Below are 17,601 nucleotides of genomic sequence, written 5' to 3' on the forward strand. Positions count from 1 at the left end.
ACTAACAAAAGTCAAAATTCAGTTTATTGATAACCAAATTCAAATCTCCCTTTTCATAAAATTCACTCAAAACAAAATTCACATTTCAATTTAGTAGAAAAACAAATTACAACGTACATTTCAAAAAAATAATATAGTAAAAATAAACTTAGAATTCAATTTACTAATAATCAAATTCTAATATGCTTTGCATAAAAATATTTAAAAAAAACAAAAATCAGAATTCAATTTTCTAAAAATCGAATTAAAATATAAGTGAAAATTCGATTTCTCAAGGACCGAATTCCAACGCTTTTGTAAAAAGTAATGCATAATAAAGCCAGAAATGCTACTTATGTAAATTTAAAACACAGTATACTTGTAATTTAAAATGAAACCTGTGTGCTATGACAGAAGAAAAATCACAATTATGCTTTAAACTTAATTAATTAATTAACTTTAACAGAAAGGGTTTTAAAGAAAGCTGCTGGTCAAGCCCAATGAAGAAGTGGGCCTGAGCCCGGGCCGTAGTAGTAAAGAAGCGAGAGGGCCCATTGTTAATCCACACTAACGTGACCAACGAAATCGTGAATATTTGCAATCGCGCACGCGCACGCGCAACACAGAAAGAGGGAAAAGAAGAAGAAAGGAAGGAAAACAAGAGTTGGGTGTGGTAATTGGTTGAGAGAAGAAGAGAAATGGACGACTACACGAGGGAAATGATGGACCTGAAGACACTGGTCACTCGCACTCTCGAGAAGAAAGGCGTTCTCGCCAGGATCCGTGTACGTAGATTCATGCACACATTCACTTTCCCTCGCTTAGGGTTTCTTCTTTCTAATTTCCCACCGTCGAGATCCATTCAATTTTTCCGCAACGGGACTTAGGGTTTTTCTTGCATTTCTTTTTTGTCTCAGGCCGAGCTCAGAGCGAGTGTGTTCGAGGCCATCGAAGAGGAAGATCGCGTGATTGAGAAGGACCAAGGTCTACCTCCTGCATTGCTTGGTAGCTGCAACGATCGAGCTAAACAGCTTCACGCTTCTCCTCCAGGTTCCTTTCTTCCCGCCTTTTTCTCGATCCCTAGCCCTACTTTCTTGCTCATCTTTATCCATTGCAATCTTCTGAGATTCCTTCGCCGTGTTGTTACTTTACATGGCCTGAATTTTTAACCAGCTTCCGTTACTTTACTAGTTGTTCCTCTGCTCTTAATACTTCCGATCCGATTTGCCAATTGTGCTTGAAAATTGGCTTCCTATGGGTAGTTATATGTGGCCATAAATGAATTTTTAGGTTACCGTGCAATGAAAATGAATGCACCGCATTAGTAGCTATGTTTCGTTTAATTTTGGTATTTGCTGTGCAGGTAGGCTCCTTACGGCCATGATATGTGAGTACCTTGACTGGGCGCAGCTCAATCACACTCTAAAAGTTTACCTTCCGGAATGTAATTTGGTAATTAACTGTTTTTTGTGTTTCCATCTAGTTTGTGTGTTAATTTAATTTCCGTTATAAGGCTTTTGGCTGTTTTTTCTTATTTGCAGGAAAAAGATTTTTGGAAGACGGAGCTTAAGGAGTTTAGTTCCAAAAATGGTTATGATCTCAGCAGAAACAAAGATAGTCCTCTACTCTTGGATGTGCTTGAAGGATTTTTGAAGCTTGAGGTTTTTCAATCAGTTACTCATTATTTTTTTTTTCCATCCGCGCTTTCGTTTTGTGTTGATATATCTAGAAAATGGTTCTTGTTCTAGATTGTGCTTAGAGGGATTTTGGATCCTGATATAGTATAGGAATCAAGGGCCGGTTAGATTGAACATTTGCAGGGAGCCTTTATTGGAAATATTTGGCACTTTTCAAGCTAGCAGGCAGTTTCCGTGTCTTATGCCACAGTTTGTAGTACTGGGCTATCTCCAAGCCTTGTTGCAATAGGAGCTACGTAGAAATTTTGCAGGGTCTTCTGGTTAGATTAATTTTGATTTTAAGAATTGTAAACTTTATATATTGAAAATTTTGTGAATTCAACGTTGTAGATTTGGAAAGGAGATTGTTCATTGCAGTTAAGGTTGAAGAGTAATGATACATAGGCTAAAGTCATGATATTCCTTCCTCACTATTATTATTAATTATAACTTGGAATTTCTGACTATAGGTTGCATCAGTATAAAAGTAGCCTTGATTGAGTTATTACCCTTCTGCTATAATCTAATTTTCTGGGTGCCTCTTCTTTGATTGAGTTGTGCTGTGCTCGTGCTCGTGCAAATATGTGATTATGAGGACAAGCTAATGTGTTGAAAGAAAAAAACATGGCAGATTTTTGCTTAAAATGGTGTAGGTAGTGTTGGCTACTTTATGTTGATGATGCATGATAGTATAGTGGGGAAATTTCGTTTGTCATGTGCAGTGTTTGAAGTTAATGATACGAAGCCCTTGGTAGGCCATTTTATGTGCAAAGCACAGTTAATACATCATAGAATGCTGCAAATGTGTACTGGCTTTTGTTTAATCGTGTGGTGAATATGCTTCTGTAGAATTTATCCCAATCAAGGGCTAGTGGTAGGAGATATACCGCTTCAGAAACCGAGTCTTTACCAAACTCAGAATCACGGAATTCCCGTAGGCATTCTTCCTCATCTGTTGCTGGTGGCTTACCTCCACTAGGAAGGTGCATAACTGACCTTATTTCTCTACAAGTTGGTCTTGTATTACTTTATTATTTTACTTATTTATGTTTGTAGATGTTCTCAACTTCATTTCTGGTAGACATTTTTTTATAACTCACCTATTTGTTGCAGGGCTGTTCCTTCATCCCAGGCATCATCTGGTGGGTATTTTCTGTAATTGACTTTTTTACCTTAAGTTATTTGCGTGCTTGAAATTTCCCTTAATTTACACTCTAGCATTCAGATAGAAGAGGTGGATCTTCCATGTCTGCCTATAGGAAAGATGAGTACAATTGGCGATATGACAGTGATGAACTTGCCGAGGACATAATTCAAACATCAGGTGCATTGGAAAATCTTCAATTAGACAGAAAAGCTCGGAATCTAACATCTTCTTGGCGGTTGGTCTTGATGCAACTCTGATTTTATTCTTTTGTTACCAAGCACAAAGCATTTAATATTTTAGATTTTATCACCCTCTGAATGGTTTGTCTAGATATTAAGAAACATTAATGTTTTGTGATTGTCTTTGTTTGCAGACACGCTGGTGATGGAATCAATGAGGACGATGGCAGGGTTGATCACGCGTAGGGACAGACATTGCTTGCCTAAGTGCAATCTGCTTCCTGTATTTTACTGTGTATTCTTAGTTTTCTGCCTCTGATGATGATTGAATGAGCCTAATTTGGTGTAAGATCATTTAATTGTGATGTGCTTTAGTGTTTTTTATGAGCTATTTTTCCTCTAGAATTTCCCCTTTCGGCTATATTTGAGAATTTTATTTAGTTTCCATGATTTGGGCTATAATGCTTTAAGGCCATATATTTTCAGCATCTAGTAAAATATATTTGCTGGAGCTAGATTCCAAGGCCCTCCCTTATATGTTGTGTCGATTGCTTCGGCGATGCAAAAGTATGACCCTCTTTTCTCCTTATTGAATACAAGGACTTTTCATGAGAAATGTTTATTTATTTAATTTGGGAAATTTTGATTGAAAGTCATTTTTAAAAACTAAACATGAAAATTTACCTTTTATCTCCAAATTTCACATAAGTTTTATCCTACTACCTTTATTTACCCTTCCCTAATGTTTAGCTTTGATAGTGTCTGATCTGGTGCCTCTTGTGTAACTGTTAGTAGCGTATCTCGCACGAATTTCCTTAGTTGTAAGGTAACTCTGGTCACTAACCAAAAACTCGACTGTAAGATTGTATTGCTTTAGTGTATATTACAACTCAGAATATTGTATTACTTTAGTCTTGAACTATTGCTAATCCTCTAAAAGTTGTTCGTCAAAAGGATTACATATTTTACATACCAAAACCCAACAGTATAACTTACCAAGAATTCAACATTCTTTACACTTTTTTCCAAAATGAACAATTCAACATAACGCAGTCGTGTACTATGGCGATCTTACGTTACAGTGATGGCTGTAATTGTGTTCACTAGGTAAAATATGTGGTTAATATGCTGGGAAGTAAGTTCAACAACCAATAACTAAGGGTTAATTAATTGCAAGTCTCTCTTTCAGTTTTTTCGAACAGGACAGGCAAATGATGTTTATATTTCTTGAAAATTAATATTTTATTTTATATAAACTTCTCTTGATTTATATAACAATGTAAGTAAGGTTGTTCAGAATTGTGTTTAAAAAGGAAAAACGGAATATCATATCATTAAATTTCTGGAATTTTTCGTATATCATCACATTTATGGTTTCTGTGCATCGTGGCCAGGCAAATCATATATATTTAATGATTCTAAATTATTTTTAATCACATGATATATAAACATAGATATCTGAATCCTCAGAAAAAAAAATGCAACGCCATTATTGTGCAATAGCAGAAACACGAACTACCAATATGCATTTTTGTTGTATTATTGTATTTTATTGAACTAAGCAATCTAAATTTGTAGGTGTGGCAACTTAATGCTAAAAATTTATGAAATTTCAGCTTTATAATACAATCTAAAAAGAGTGAAAAAAAAACTTGTTCCAAATTTTTTGAAACCTTTTTCAATTTAGTGATTAATCAAATGCTGACAAAATTATTGAGTTTAGTACAATCTACTTAAACAAAATTACCACAGACATCTGGCCAACTTAAAAAATAGTCTCGAAAAAAAAAACCATACAAAAATTACAAATTCATACAATTGTATATAATTTTATGACATTTTTTTTCAATTAAAAATAGCCTTGAAACTCGTAAAAAAAAGGACTGGAGACTTGTCAAAAAAAGGAGATACAGCTGTATAAAATGAGAAAAAACAAAACTATTGCGGGAGAAAATTAGAAGAGAGTTTGAATTGGAGATCATAGTGTATTTTAATGACAAGAATGTAAACCAAAATAAATTATCAATTTTAAGTTTTCTTATACAGTAGATTCTTTTAGTTCTATATTATTTAATGTTTTCATACTATTTTTATTTTGTTTTTATTATTACTATCCAAAAATTATTTTAACTAAAAGCTAAAAACAAAAATGAATATCGTGTTTATGTTGTATCATGATCAAGCTCTTTTAAAATAATTCCTTATATATATTGTTATTGTCGGTATAAATAATCAACGGTAAAAAGTACTTAATACGATACAATTACTTACAGTTTCAGATAACATAACTTGTTCCAAAGAGAAGAAGATAACTTATCAGATGCATGAATATATTTACAAAGAAATTACAAACATATTTGTTATAAGCAGTACCGAATATATTCTATAAATAGTGTTGTACTTTTTTAATACAAGAACTTGACCCGAGGGAGGTATTGTGTTTAAGTCAAAGATATTTTCAAAAATAGAAAGTGTATTAGAGAGTGAGGGTCTGGGAAACGCTGGGTTCGTTAGATTGTCTGAAGAAAAGGTTGCAATATACTAAGTTAAGAAAATGAAAGAGAGGTGGAAAAGTTGGTTAGTTGGCGGTCAAAGTCTAAACCCCACCAAGGCAATAAAATTTAGAAAACAAAAACTGCCAACCAACCCCAAAAGCCAAAAGCCAAAGCCCTTTGGAAATTCCTTCCACCACCAAACCAAACTCACTCATTTTGTTCTTCTTTTCTAATTCCTTTTTTATGGCTACAAACTTCATGGAATAAGGAAAGGAGAAGCATAAAACAAACCAAACCATTTCCCCCCTCAAACCCCTGTCTCCCTTCCAAAACTACAATTAAAGCTTCAACCTTTTCACCCCAACTAATTCCAATCCTTAAAATTCTCACTGGGGTTTTAATGCATATGGAATTATCAAGATACTAAATTTCCCGACATATCTATCCAAGGTACGATGAAAAGAAATCTGTTACCGTTTTTTGTTTGTATGAGTGCATACATATATTTGTTCTTGTGTTCTGCAATTGATGATCAGATAGAATCTTGTATGTGCAATTTTACGAGCTGCCCATGTTTCAATTTTGTTGTTTCTTTCTAGTAATGAATGTTGATGGCTCTTGGTTATTGTTCAGTTTCGTAGTGTGGTTGATGAAAACTCTTTTTCTCATTCTGGGTTTGTTTGATAGATAGTTAATGAATGGGGTATCTGAATTGATTATGATCTCAAATCGTGGTGCAGGTTGTGGACACTGCAATTTTCGTCTTTGATGGTTTCGAGTTTTATGTATTATGGTGTCAGTGTTTCTTAATTGGCATTTGATTTGTGGAGGTTGTGAGTTGGGGTCAGTTACGTAGATGGTGTAGATAGGAAAGTAGGCGTTTTGATATTGTCATTGACTTTGATTTGATGAATTATTTGTTGGTCAGTTGTGTGTGTGAGACTATGTAAGGGATGGTATCAGCTACAATTAGGCGAATTGTGTCACCCTGTTGGAGACCATCTGATACGGGTGAAATTTCTGGTAGGCATGGAGATTCAAGTGGGCGTGTTGATGGTTTGTTGTGGTACAAAGATTCTGGAAGACATGCGCATGGTGAATTCTCAATGGCAGTTATTCAAGCAAACAAATTGTTGGAGGATCAAAGCCAACTTGAATCTGGCCCCTTGAGCTTAACTGAGGGAACTCCTCTTGCAACTTTTGTTGGTATATACGATGGCCATGGAGGTCCAGAAGCTTCCCGGTTTGTCAATGACAATCTCTTTAAAAATATCAAGAGTGAGTTTTTCTTCACTCTGCATCATAAAAATATCATCAATTTTGTCTTTAAAATTGCAATGATCGTCGTTTTGATCCCCAAAATGGTAAAATGCTCTTTTGGAGTTTGTAAACTGTCAATTAACATAGTCTGTGTTCTGATGTCATGTAATGCTGCCTGAGCTGGCATGTTAAACATCTTTGTAACATCTACTTTGGCTCATTTTGATGAAATTTACCCCTTCTCTCTTTGTCTTCGCCATTTTAAAACCATTTTTTTCACCTTCACCTCCAAAGTTCACACCATTCTTGCCTTCCCATGTAGTGACAGTTTTGAAGAAACAATTTGTTGTGCTCTCGTTGTTGATAAAGATGAGAATGCTGTGAATGGGGAGATTAAGGTTAAAAAATGCTTTTTGAATGGAGAAGACAAAGAGGGTTCAAATTCTTCAAAATGGTTCATCCAATTTTTGGTCAATTTAGTCCCTCTTATGTGGTGGATCTGTGCCTAGTAAGATCTTCCATGGACACTTAATATGTCAATTCAGTCCTTCTAACAACTGACAGTTTATAATTTCTAAGACCATTTCATTCATGTAAGAGAACAAATTGACCAAGAGTACAATTTCAAGACCAAATTCGTGACTCACTTCGAAATTTTATGTATGTGCAACATGTACAATTTGCTGCTGTTGGATTTTCTTTGCACAAGTTCAAGCCCAGAAATACTGTTTTAAACAACTTTGTTACTCTCTGTTTTGATAAACATATATTTAGTAAAGAGGGTTTTTGCCCTTTTTTCCCCACTAGTAGGAACTCCTTTTCCGTTGTCCACTGAAAAGGCCTTGCTGTAAATGGTACAAGGCCTCATAGGATCTTTGATTGAGTGTTTTAATCCATGTAACTGAACTGATTGAAATAAGGCTTAGTTGTTGCTTTTTGTTAGATTGGTAAGAACCATGTTATGTGCATTTCTTCAAATGATATTTTTTTTTCAAGATTTGTCATTTTATTCTTTGTGGAATCTCCAGTATGTGGCATATAAGGGAAATTTATTTCAATAGGAATGAATCTAGTATATATCCATCTGATCATCGCTAATTAAATTTGTTTTCAAACTATGTCTTTGGATACTGCATGCCTTTTAAAGGCAATGTGCCCTGACTTGATGGAATTTTTTTCTGCTAACCTGGCTTTTGATGGAAGTCCGAGTATATTATGGTAGTTTGAGATTATTGTTAACTTCACTCGAATGAAGAAATCCTGGTTCATTCCTGATACTGCATAAGCATATGAACATCTCTTAAACTTCAACCATTGATGGATCTACGAATCCCTTTTATTCCTGAACTTTGCCTGTTAGTTATTGACTTAAAACATTTACAGTTAGCAGAAAAGAGGGTGCATTGTTGTCTTCATTCACTGTGAGTTTTAGCTGGTTGATCTGTTTTACTGACTTAATGGGTTGATCTTAAAGCAGAATTTTCTTCTGAAAATGATGGAATGTCAGCTGATGTTGTCCATAAAGCGTTCTTGGCAACTGAAGAAGAATTTCTTTCTCTGGTAGAGAAGCAATGGCTGCATAAGCCCCCTCTAGCGTCAGTTGGATCTTGCTGCTTGATAGGCCTAATATGCTGTGGGGAGCTCTATATTGGAAATGCAGGAGATTCTCGAGCAGTACTAGGTAGAATGGATGAGGATACAAAAGAGATTAAAGCTATTCAGTTATCCGAGGAGCACAATGCTAGCATAGTATCTGTCAGAGAAGAGTTGCGCTCGTTGCATCCTGATGATCCGCAGATAGTGGTTATGAAGCACCAGGTCTGGCGCGTGAAGGGTCTGATTCAGGTGACTACTTTCAAATTTTATCGCTGGTTTCACTGTGCCTATTCAATGTTTGTGTTAATGTCTTCTGCAAATTATTACTCAGTGTCCAATTCATGCAGTCTTCTATCTATGTTTTGGTTGGTTTTGTTTGGATCGCAATTGATCTTTTTCTAACTTTACTTATCCCTGGCAATACGTCTAATTTCATAATGCAACTCAATAAAAATCATCATTCTCTGACTTCTTTGTATGTAATGGTAGCAGGATTTGATATCAGATATATGTCTAGTTTCGGATTATAGAATATCAGGAACCTGAATTGAATTTGACCATCATTGTTGGTTACATAAGTCAGACTATTGTTGAAAGTCTCAGTGAATTCAGTCTGTCTTATTTGCTAGTACTTTTATGTCCTGAGATAATCTTTCATTCTGATCAAGTTTGTTTTCATTTTCCCACTGTCCAAATTGAAACATGCTGTTCACTATAGGTTTATTAAGTTTCTTGTCAATACTCCAACCACATTTAAGGCTTCCAATCATGATTATTTGATGGCACAGCCAACATGGAATGAAGATTGTGTTAATCTGTTGTTTATTTATATTGTAGATTTCAAGATCCATTGGTGATGCCTACCTAAAGAAGGTAGAGTTTAATAGAGCACCATTATTGTCAAAATTTCGACTCCCGGAACCCTTTGAGCAGCCAATCCTTAAAGCTGAACCAGCAATACTGGTACAGAAATTGTGTCCTCAAGATCAGTTTCTCATATTTGCATCAGATGGGTTATGGGAGCATCTGAGCAGTCAAGAAGCAGTTGACATTGTCCAAAGCTGTCCACGCAATGTAGGATTCTAATTTACTTATGTTTCCTTTGCATATATAACTGTCATCTGAGGTCTTAACGTTTGTTACTTGTTGAAACATTTGATGTTCATTGATTTGAAAAAATGGACTGAAACAATGAATTATGAGATCTTGGTGGCCATTTTTTGGTATAAAAATGTATTGAACAGATTATTGTGATACAGGGAGTGGCAAAGAAACTTGTGAAAACAGCACTATGTGAAGCTGCGAAGAAAAGAGAAACGAGATACTCAGACTTGAAAAAGATTGACAGAGGGGTGAGGAGACATTTCCACGATGACATCACTGTTATAGTTTTGTATCTTGATTCAAATTTTTTGGCCCGTGCCAATTCTCGTGTACCCTTGGTTTCTATCAAAGGAGGTGGTGAAAATGGTTATGGTATTGGAATTATAGATGCCTAGTTCAGGAGTTTTGGCACCATTCCTCTCTTGGATTTATTTTCCCAATGTATATGTATATTTCACCCCTGCACCTGGGATCATACTAATACAATCTCTCACAAACACACTTGCTCCTCTACTCTCTCAATTACCTCCAACTTATTTTACCACTTGAGACTCACTGGGTCCCACAATAACACATGCGTCATGTTTTTCTAATTATTCAAAATAATTTATGTATGCATCACCAGTTTCATTGTTGTAACTGTTGCCACATCCAAACAACTTTTATCTGTCGGGAGAATTCAGAAACTAAATTTCTACCACGATGTTAGAAATTTAAGTGAGTTGATGAATCTTACACGAGTTGTGAAGTTTCTTTATGGAAGATGGGAAACCCACAAAAGTAATGATAGAGAATTTGGATGAAGAAAAATTATGTAGACGTAGACAAATAGTTTAACTTGAAAGTGTAAATGAAATTACTTGAACCTGCTGTTGCAAATCTAGAAATTGCTTCACTGTTTTAACGTTTATGCAAGTAAAAGCACAAAGTGTCTTTCCCCATAACAGAATAGAAAGAACTCTAAATATTTGTAAAACTCCTATTGAAGATTAATGCCAATTTCATCAACTTCATAATTTCCTTTGATCATAATATTTAATCTTTTCGAAAACCTGATTCAAATTAAGGTAGGAACAACTATATTGTCACCACAATCACATAAACATAAGAATCCCAATTAGAAAGTACAGCAACCAGAAATGCTGATGCTGAATAAAACTAGAAAGTAACAACACAGAAGCAACCTAATAAGCTAACATCAGAAGGCTGATGCTAAATAAAACCAGAGAATAACAACACAAGCAACTTAATAAGATAATATCAGAGTGTTGATGCTGAATAAAACCAGAAAGTAAAATGCACACCAATAAGCTAACATCAGAGTGCTGATGCTGAATGAAACCAGAAAGTTACAGTACCTAATAAGCTAATATCAGAATGCTGTTGCTAGATAAAACAGATCTTAGGACTGAAAAGTAAGGGCCGCGCGAACGCAGGCCCCCTCTACCACAAATTATGACGTAGATTCTGCCACTTGGGCAGACCTTAGAACAGCACCCTTCTTAAGTGCAATAGAAGTCACTGTCCTAGACTATGGGCCTTCTTGGTCACCCATTAATCCCGTCCAGGTAAGTATGTTACAAAATCATAGACACTTTTCTTTTATAGAACAAGTTCTATACTGCTCGTTTCTCTTTCAGCGATGTGGGGCTTAAAACCCTATTTTTGCATCTTCCAAAACGCAAATACATACCTTGTTTTCAACACAGAATACTAAATTATTTGAAAATACCAACTTGTAACAGCAAAGTATAGAGAAAATTGACTATAATGGCTTGCACTTGGTTCCACAGAATGATTGTTCATTTAGGCACATCAGCTGCAAAGTGCAATCTTATTTTGGGGTTACAAACTTAAAAACTTCAATATTTGGAAGAGAAATGACTGAATTTGTTGTAAGGTATAATCAACAGAGTATGCATCACGGATGTCATTGTTGTTGATCGGTCAGGAAATTCAGAAACTATATTTTGACTATGATTTTTAGAATTCAAGTAAAATGAAAGTTTTGCAATAAGTAAGATAAATAAATAAAAAAGAACTCATAAATTTAATATCTTAAAATTTTGAATTATAAATAATATCATAATTTTTATATAAATTTGTTCGCAACTTGTTCAGGTCAAATATCTTTACTTTCTGTCTCTCTGAAGAACCTCACTAGTTGTGAACCTTCTAAATGGAAGATGGGAAACCCAGAAAAATCAAATTCCTACATATTAATATAATAAAATAATTTCAAATTGGAGACTCTGAATTAAAAGGTAAAAATAGAGAATTTTGAAGGAGAAAAAATTATATTGACATTGTTTAACTTGAAAGTGTAAATAAAGTTTGAACCTAGGATTTCTTCACTGTTTCAATGTGTATGCAAGTAAAAGCACAACTAGTGTAATTATATATATATATATATATATATATATATATATATATATATATATATATGATTCGTGTAATTCTAATTTTACAATAAAACTGTTGAAGCTTCCATAAAACGATTTTATAATATATAAAATAGATATAAATGTCTAGAATTAATTAGATTTAAAAACTTGCACCTAACAAACACAATTGCAACTTCAACTTAAAAAATATTTTAGACTAATTTAATTTGGTATATTACAAAATGTATTTTAACTTATGTTTCTATCTTCTTCAATTGAAAGAAAAATACAGATGAATACACCAATTTGTCAAGGTCAATCTGTGTATAGTAACTTCTCCACAAGCCTATTATTAAATGATTGATATTTGTTTGTTTAACTATTGAGCATGCTTAACTCCATTTTTAAGGTCTTAAGTATCCCTAATTGAACATTAAATGTCTTAGCACTAATAGTTTGATTTTGAACCTTCAACTTTACCTGTGACTCAAGTAATTCTTATAAAAAAAATACAAAAAATGTATTTAACTCAGTTGGAAAATGAAATAAAGATCTTTAATTTATATCTGAGCATTTGAGAAATCATTTATCAAACAAAATTGTAATTCATTCCACACCTTAAACATTCTAGCTTCGCCTGTATAAAGAAGCTAAAAGCTCTAGTATTAAAGATTTCATATACACAGGTAATACGAAATCTTTAATACTATATTAAAATTATAATATATAGACTCAGAGTATAAACACTAATTTAAATATTTATTTGTACGATTAAATCACACTTTAACCGTCTTTCTAGTTGCGTAGCATAGCTTATGAATCTTTGTATGCAAACACTATATATTTTGTTTCAATCTTTATACATAAATTGATTTTAAAAATATTCTCTTGTATTAATTCTTCTTCTTAACCTATCAACAAAATCTGATTCATTTTGATTTTTTTATATATAAAATGGTACTAAAAGCTCATGTGTCGAATCGTTCGTGTGTTGTAAGGATTGAATTCTTAATAAAAAAAAAGTATACACAACTAACAGACAGTTATAAAAATTTGATATCATCTTTATATTCTTGTAAAGATCAGAAAAAAAAACTCATGAACCCTCAAATTGTCTGAATTTTCATTCCCGCTGAATTTGTAAGTTTTTCTTGATCCGATCTTTCAATGAATCCAATAATTGTTGTTGTCAAACATTCACAATCGATTATAAAATCACCGAGCCACATGCTTCAATGAACCAGTGATGCTGATATTTGAGGTGATAGTGGAAGCTTGCATGTTCAATCTTTTCTATGCATGCCCACTAGTCATTATCTTGAACATTAATCTTGAGGCATAACCAGGCAAATCGTCAACAGCATCTGTGATGGTGAAGAAATCCACCAAATCATGTTTATCACTTCCCACATTATTTCATCTTTTCGCTGCACCAAATGTATTTGCTAACTTGAATTTTATCTGGCTATTCACGCATCGTTAGATAAGAAAAAGAAAATGAATAGGTCAAGTATCATGCATTAATTCCAGCTGAATTTTCCCTGCTCGTAATTCGTAAACTTACAATGACTCTAAACTGTATTTATCTTTCCTAGGGTGAAGGAGGACCAAAAAATATGCAGAAAAATATAAGGGAGTAGGAGAAATGGCACTGTATGGGGATAGAAATTGCTTAGAAAAAAAATTACATTTACATGACTAAAACTGCAAAATACACTTTTAGTGAAAATGTTAAATGTTTGCTGGTATCAAAGCCAAAAGAGAAGTACGTGGACGTACTTGAATACATGGAGCAGCAGACGTGCTACCTCAACAACACCCTCCAAATTTTCTTCATGTATACAACCAAAGACCATAAGGCAAGCCCTGCTGAAGTATAAAGCAAACCAACACCAGAGCCAACTAAAATGACAGCTCCTCCTCCATGGCTGAAAAGAAAAACGAGAACAGAGATTCAAACTCAACCAGTTCATAATAGCTTGGAATAACAAATTTTGGGGGACAAAAATGAAAGTTTATTACATAACCTGACAATGACATGCAAACTTATAACAAATTAACACCTGAAGAGACTTTTCAAAAACATGTAATATTAAGCATTACTGCATATAGAAAGCTTAGAGATAAATATTAGTAAAAGGTTAGTAGAAAATCAAGTCGTTTGGAGATGAGTTTTTCACCTAATGTTTCTTTACCATAAAAAAAATGTAATGATAATTGGGCATCCACAGAATGTAAAAATTTCAATGACCTCAAGTCCCGGGTCGCAAGAAGGATTGTTAATGCTGTCATCTGTGAGGCTGTTTTCCACTTCCCCAAGTTATTTACAGCAACAGCCTATCATTTAGAGTTTCATGATATAAGCTCAAAATGTTGTGCTGATATAATAAGGCACTTGATTCTGGTGTTCAGGAAGTAAAACAAACCTCTAAAAGCTTGCTATCCTGGGAAGCAGCCCATTCCCTGACTGCAGACATGGTTATCTACATAGCAAATTATGAGAGAAAATTATAGTTGAAAACAAAAACAAGGCCAGTAAAATAGACATGATGTTATGCTTTAAACACAAAAAGGAAAGACAAGTGAAAATATGACTAATTATGAATCTCGATCAAATAAGTTTTTGAGGTTTCCTTGACATATAGTAACAACATGCTACGGAATTTGCCAATATTTTACACTCAACTATGACAAAATGATGGACATAATTAGACCGTTATAGCTTCGACCAACAGAACTATAAGTAAGAATACAGCTGCGTATCTCCGATCTGAATTCTCCTTGCACACATACATCATGACCTTCATAATAGTCCTATGTTAAAGATTAGATCTACATGATTTCCAAGAAAACAAATAATTTAACCAAGCCTTAGGCCCGATAGCTTCATTCTATACTGTGCAAAATATGGTTACTAATAGTTCGGATTCAATTAGAAATACAACAAACTTGTGCTTCATACACATGTTACAAAACAAACATCATAGAACAAATGACAGCCAAGATAAGGAAAACGATATTCAACTGCTATGAGTTTGGACTTTGGTAAAATGCAAAGGGCCCTCGTTAAGCACCCTTAACCAAAACCTTTTAAGTAAGCCATGCCTTAGAAATCACGGTACGCCTTACCTCTCTACCAATTATAGCAATTGCAGGTATAGTCAGCAGCCACGGTGCTTGTCCAAACACACCAGCATCCAAAGGTCTAGTGCACAATAAGACCAGCGTTGCAGCAACCATAAGCTGCATTCAATTCAATCGACATTATTTTACGTTCAGTCAATAAGAAAAGAACTTGAATTCATGAAGCATGTTTGTGTGAAATAAGAGAGGAAAAAAATACCTTGTCAGCTACCGGATCTAAGAATGCCCCGAATGAAGATTTCAACTTCATCTACATGGCAAATCGATGATAGTTAATAAAATAGTAAGGATTGGCTTATAACTTGAAACGCTGAAAACAGAACAATGTGGTGGTGTTTGGATTCAATTCGCATGGAATGAGTAAAGAGTACCTTGCGAGCAAGATAGCCATCAAGCCAATCTGTGATTGATGCAGCGACGAAAATACTCGTAGTAGCAGCAGTTCCAAGCCAACCATCCATGTAGAAAGCTACACACACAAAAAAACATCACATTCACGTCAGACTACAACACAAGTGATGAGATATAAATATACAAAAGGGGGCAACAAAATACGAAACGCACTAGCAACAAGAAGTGGCACTGCGGCGACACGACCCAGAGTAAGAATTGTAGGCAGAGTGAGCAATTTGGAAGATTCTGGTTCTGGCTCAGGCTTAGACTGAGCTTGAAGTTGAGGTTGAGGTTGAGGCTGTGGTGATGGCACGGGCGAACCTAAATCCGTGACAAGACCAGCTCTTCCCAAACATGGCAATTTGTGTGAACGTGTAAACCCTAGGATTTGGTTTTTGGAAAGTGAAGGAGAAGGAATGTACCTGCGGCGGTGTTGGGTTGGGGTTGTTCTTGTGTTAGGGGTCCATGAGAGGGGTTTGGTTTTGGTGGCTGTGCGAACGTAGATAAAAGCACTGGTGCTAAGTTTAAAGCCCGACATCATCGATCACCGATCACTTTGTTCTTTCTGACGAATGTTTGGTCCGAATTTCTGTTATGGTTGGATCACACAGAAGAGGGAATTCAGAATTCGGAGGGATTCGCAGTTTCTAGTTGATGTTTTTTAGAATGGAAAAAAATATTTTTACAATTACTTTTTTATACATTTTCGTAAAACAAATATCTTTTTCTATTAATTTATTATTTATTTATTATTATAATAACATGCATTAAATTCAATAAAAATAGACAATGTGTTGTGTTAAAAGAAAAATTATTAATATATTATTACTCTTAATTATATTAAAATTTAATTAAGGTTTGAACTCATCAAATCTTATTTCAATTAACATTAAATTTATTTGGATTAGTAAGTATTTGAAATTTATATATTTTTTATTGGGTATTTATAATTTAATTCTTTTAATTAGATGATATGATAATTATTTTATTACGTTATTTTTTATTTTCATGTATTAAAACATGTAAAATTTAATAACTGGTATAAAAATATATTACAGTAATATAAAATAATGAATGATTTTTATTTTTCTATAATATGGATTGATTTTTTATTCGTGTAGCTTTAGACAAGTATGAATAAAAATAGAATAACTAAAAAGTAATTAAACTTTTTAAAATATTTATTGTAATTACCAATAAATAGTCTAATTCAAAATAAATAAATGTTTTAGCAATTAATTTAACTTCTTTTTACAAACTATTTAAATAGATTTTAGCAGTTATTATTTAGTAAAGATAACAAGTTAATAGTCCATAATACAAAATCTATCACCTATAACACTAAAGCTGAAAAAAAAATCTCAAATATGTTGTATGTTAAACCTACTCCAAAAATAGCAGCCAAAATTCCCAATACTTATGATCAAAACAAAGAACAGCACATAATACTTACAAAGAAAATGAAAATTAAAAAAAAATGTTTTCACAGACTATCTATACCTTAGACGAGGGAGTTTCATATTTTGTTTTAAGACACATGTACGAAGATGAAAGAAGAAAAAAAAGTATTTAAAGTGACTCAAGGGTTTATTCCTAAACAATGGGAGAGAAGTCAATGCGAAAGAAATAACCAACAAAATTCTATTTATTTTTTTATTTTCTTATGGTTTTAAATAAGCTAAAATAATACTTTTATGTTGACTTGAAGGCAATTTATATAACGTTATTAAAATCTGTATTATATGTGACAATGATTTCTTAGCCATGCTACTTATAATTTTTAATTGGATTATTTAAGATATCAAGTATCATGTATTGATCTCAAGGATTATAAAAGGTGAAATCTTTAGTCAATTATAGAGTAATGTACACTGGATGTGAGATAGTATGTACTATGCCTCTCACACTAAAGTATACATGTTTTTAACAACCATGTCGTTTACTAAACTGATTCGTCAGGGCTGGGAAAAATAATTGATCTCTACTGTACTGTAGTTAATTATATTAAAGAAAACCGATCCACTTTTACTAAAAATTCAATATACTATTTTATGATCTAGTTTTTAAAAATTGAACTTATAACATTTTCGATTGAGTTAACTGCGAAACTATAACTAATATTTCTTCTTCTCTAGTTCCTGTACAACTGCTTCGTCTTGCCAAGAAAACATTATTTAATAATAAAATATTAATAAAAGAAACCGTTCACATAAAAAATTAATAATGACTTTTTTAAAACAAAAT

The 17,601-nt window shown here is 33.6% G+C and overlaps 3 protein-coding genes and 1 non-coding gene across 11 annotated transcripts; 2 read left to right on the forward strand and 2 right to left on the reverse strand.

Annotated features, from left to right (window-relative positions):
* The first annotated feature begins 554 nt into the window (after window positions 1-554).
* LOC124819662 (protein TONNEAU 1b-like) lies at window positions 555-3,372 on the forward strand. Its single transcript, XM_088097884.1, has 8 exons — window positions 555-764; window positions 897-1,029; window positions 1,343-1,431; window positions 1,521-1,640; window positions 2,505-2,638; window positions 2,769-2,797; window positions 2,881-3,037; window positions 3,176-3,372. The coding sequence occupies exons 1-8, from the start codon at window positions 678-680 to the stop codon at window positions 3,225-3,227; spliced, it is 801 nt and encodes a 266-aa protein (XP_087954010.1). The 5' UTR covers window positions 555-677; the 3' UTR covers window positions 3,228-3,372.
* Window positions 3,373-5,461: 2,089 nt separating this feature from the next.
* LOC148194859 (putative protein phosphatase 2C 38) lies at window positions 5,462-9,935 on the forward strand. 4 transcript variants are annotated; one of them, XM_088096131.1, is made up of 5 exons: window positions 5,462-5,926; window positions 6,217-6,754; window positions 8,211-8,581; window positions 9,170-9,406; window positions 9,592-9,935. In XM_088096131.1, the coding sequence occupies exons 2-5, from the start codon at window positions 6,430-6,432 to the stop codon at window positions 9,829-9,831; spliced, it is 1,173 nt and encodes a 390-aa protein (XP_087952257.1). In that variant the 5' UTR covers window positions 5,462-5,926; window positions 6,217-6,429; the 3' UTR covers window positions 9,832-9,935. The 4 variants fall into 4 exon arrangements, with proteins under 4 accessions (XP_087952257.1, XP_087952258.1, XP_087952259.1 ...); XM_088096132.1 differs by having other exon boundaries at window positions 6,405-6,754; XM_088096133.1 differs by having other exon boundaries at window positions 5,464-5,926; window positions 8,214-8,581.
* A 917-nt stretch (window positions 9,936-10,852) lies between these two features.
* On the reverse strand, window positions 10,853-11,012 carry LOC148194860 (U1 spliceosomal RNA). The gene has a single exon (XR_015781807.1). It is a non-coding gene; the product is annotated as a U1 spliceosomal RNA (small nuclear RNA).
* Window positions 11,013-12,809: 1,797 nt separating this feature from the next.
* On the reverse strand, window positions 12,810-16,014 carry LOC148194861 (CDP-diacylglycerol--glycerol-3-phosphate 3-phosphatidyltransferase 2-like). 5 transcript variants are annotated; one of them, XM_088096138.1, is made up of 8 exons: window positions 15,529-16,014; window positions 15,336-15,433; window positions 15,164-15,214; window positions 14,950-15,063; window positions 14,247-14,303; window positions 14,072-14,157; window positions 13,600-13,748; window positions 12,810-13,247 (listed from the first exon to the last, which is right to left on the reverse strand). In XM_088096138.1, exons 1-7 carry the CDS (start codon window positions 15,896-15,898, stop codon window positions 13,625-13,627), a joined length of 900 nt encoding a protein of 299 aa, XP_087952264.1. In that variant the 5' UTR covers window positions 15,899-16,014; the 3' UTR covers window positions 12,810-13,247; window positions 13,600-13,624. The 5 variants fall into 5 exon arrangements, 4 of the variants coding, with proteins under 4 accessions (XP_087952264.1, XP_087952262.1, XP_087952263.1 ...); XM_088096136.1 differs by having other exon boundaries at window positions 12,810-13,281; XM_088096137.1 differs by having other exon boundaries at window positions 12,810-13,285.
* Window positions 16,015-17,601: the final 1,587 nt, after the last annotated feature.

This window comes from Vigna umbellata, chromosome 8 (assembly GCF_029865625.1).
Source record: "Vigna umbellata cultivar VRB3 chromosome 8, Vumbellata_1.0, whole genome shotgun sequence".
NCBI classification, from domain to species: Eukaryota; Viridiplantae; Streptophyta; class Magnoliopsida; order Fabales; family Fabaceae; genus Vigna; species Vigna umbellata.

Excerpts from the sequence above, each read along its gene's own strand:
- LOC124819662 (XM_088097884.1), top strand. The coding sequence starts at position 678 with ATGGACGACTACACGAGGGAAATGATGGACCTGAAGACACTGGTCACT. Across the intron at positions 1,641-2,504 it reads AAGGATTTTTGAAGCTTGAG|AATTTATCCCAATCAAGGGC; the intron begins GTTTTTCAATCA and ends ATGCTTCTGTAG. Across the intron at positions 3,038-3,175 it reads AATCTAACATCTTCTTGGCG|ACACGCTGGTGATGGAATCA; the intron begins GTTGGTCTTGAT and ends CTTTGTTTGCAG.
- LOC148194859 (XM_088096131.1), top strand. The coding sequence starts at position 6,430 with ATGGTATCAGCTACAATTAGGCGAATTGTGTCACCCTGTTGGAGACCA. Across the intron at positions 6,755-8,210 it reads TCTCTTTAAAAATATCAAGA|CAGAATTTTCTTCTGAAAAT; the intron begins GTGAGTTTTTCT and ends TTGATCTTAAAG. Across the intron at positions 8,582-9,169 it reads GCGTGAAGGGTCTGATTCAG|ATTTCAAGATCCATTGGTGA; the intron begins GTGACTACTTTC and ends TTTATATTGTAG.
- LOC148194861 (XM_088096138.1), bottom strand. The coding sequence starts at position 15,898 with ATGATGTCGGGCTTTAAACTTAGCACCAGTGCTTTTATCTACGTTCGC. Across the intron at positions 15,215-15,335 it reads ATGGCTATCTTGCTCGCAAG|ATGAAGTTGAAATCTTCATT; the intron begins GTACTCTTTACT and ends TTTGCCATGTAG. Across the intron at positions 14,158-14,246 it reads AGGATAGCAAGCTTTTAGAG|GCTGTTGCTGTAAATAACTT; the intron begins GTTTGTTTTACT and ends TCTAAATGATAG.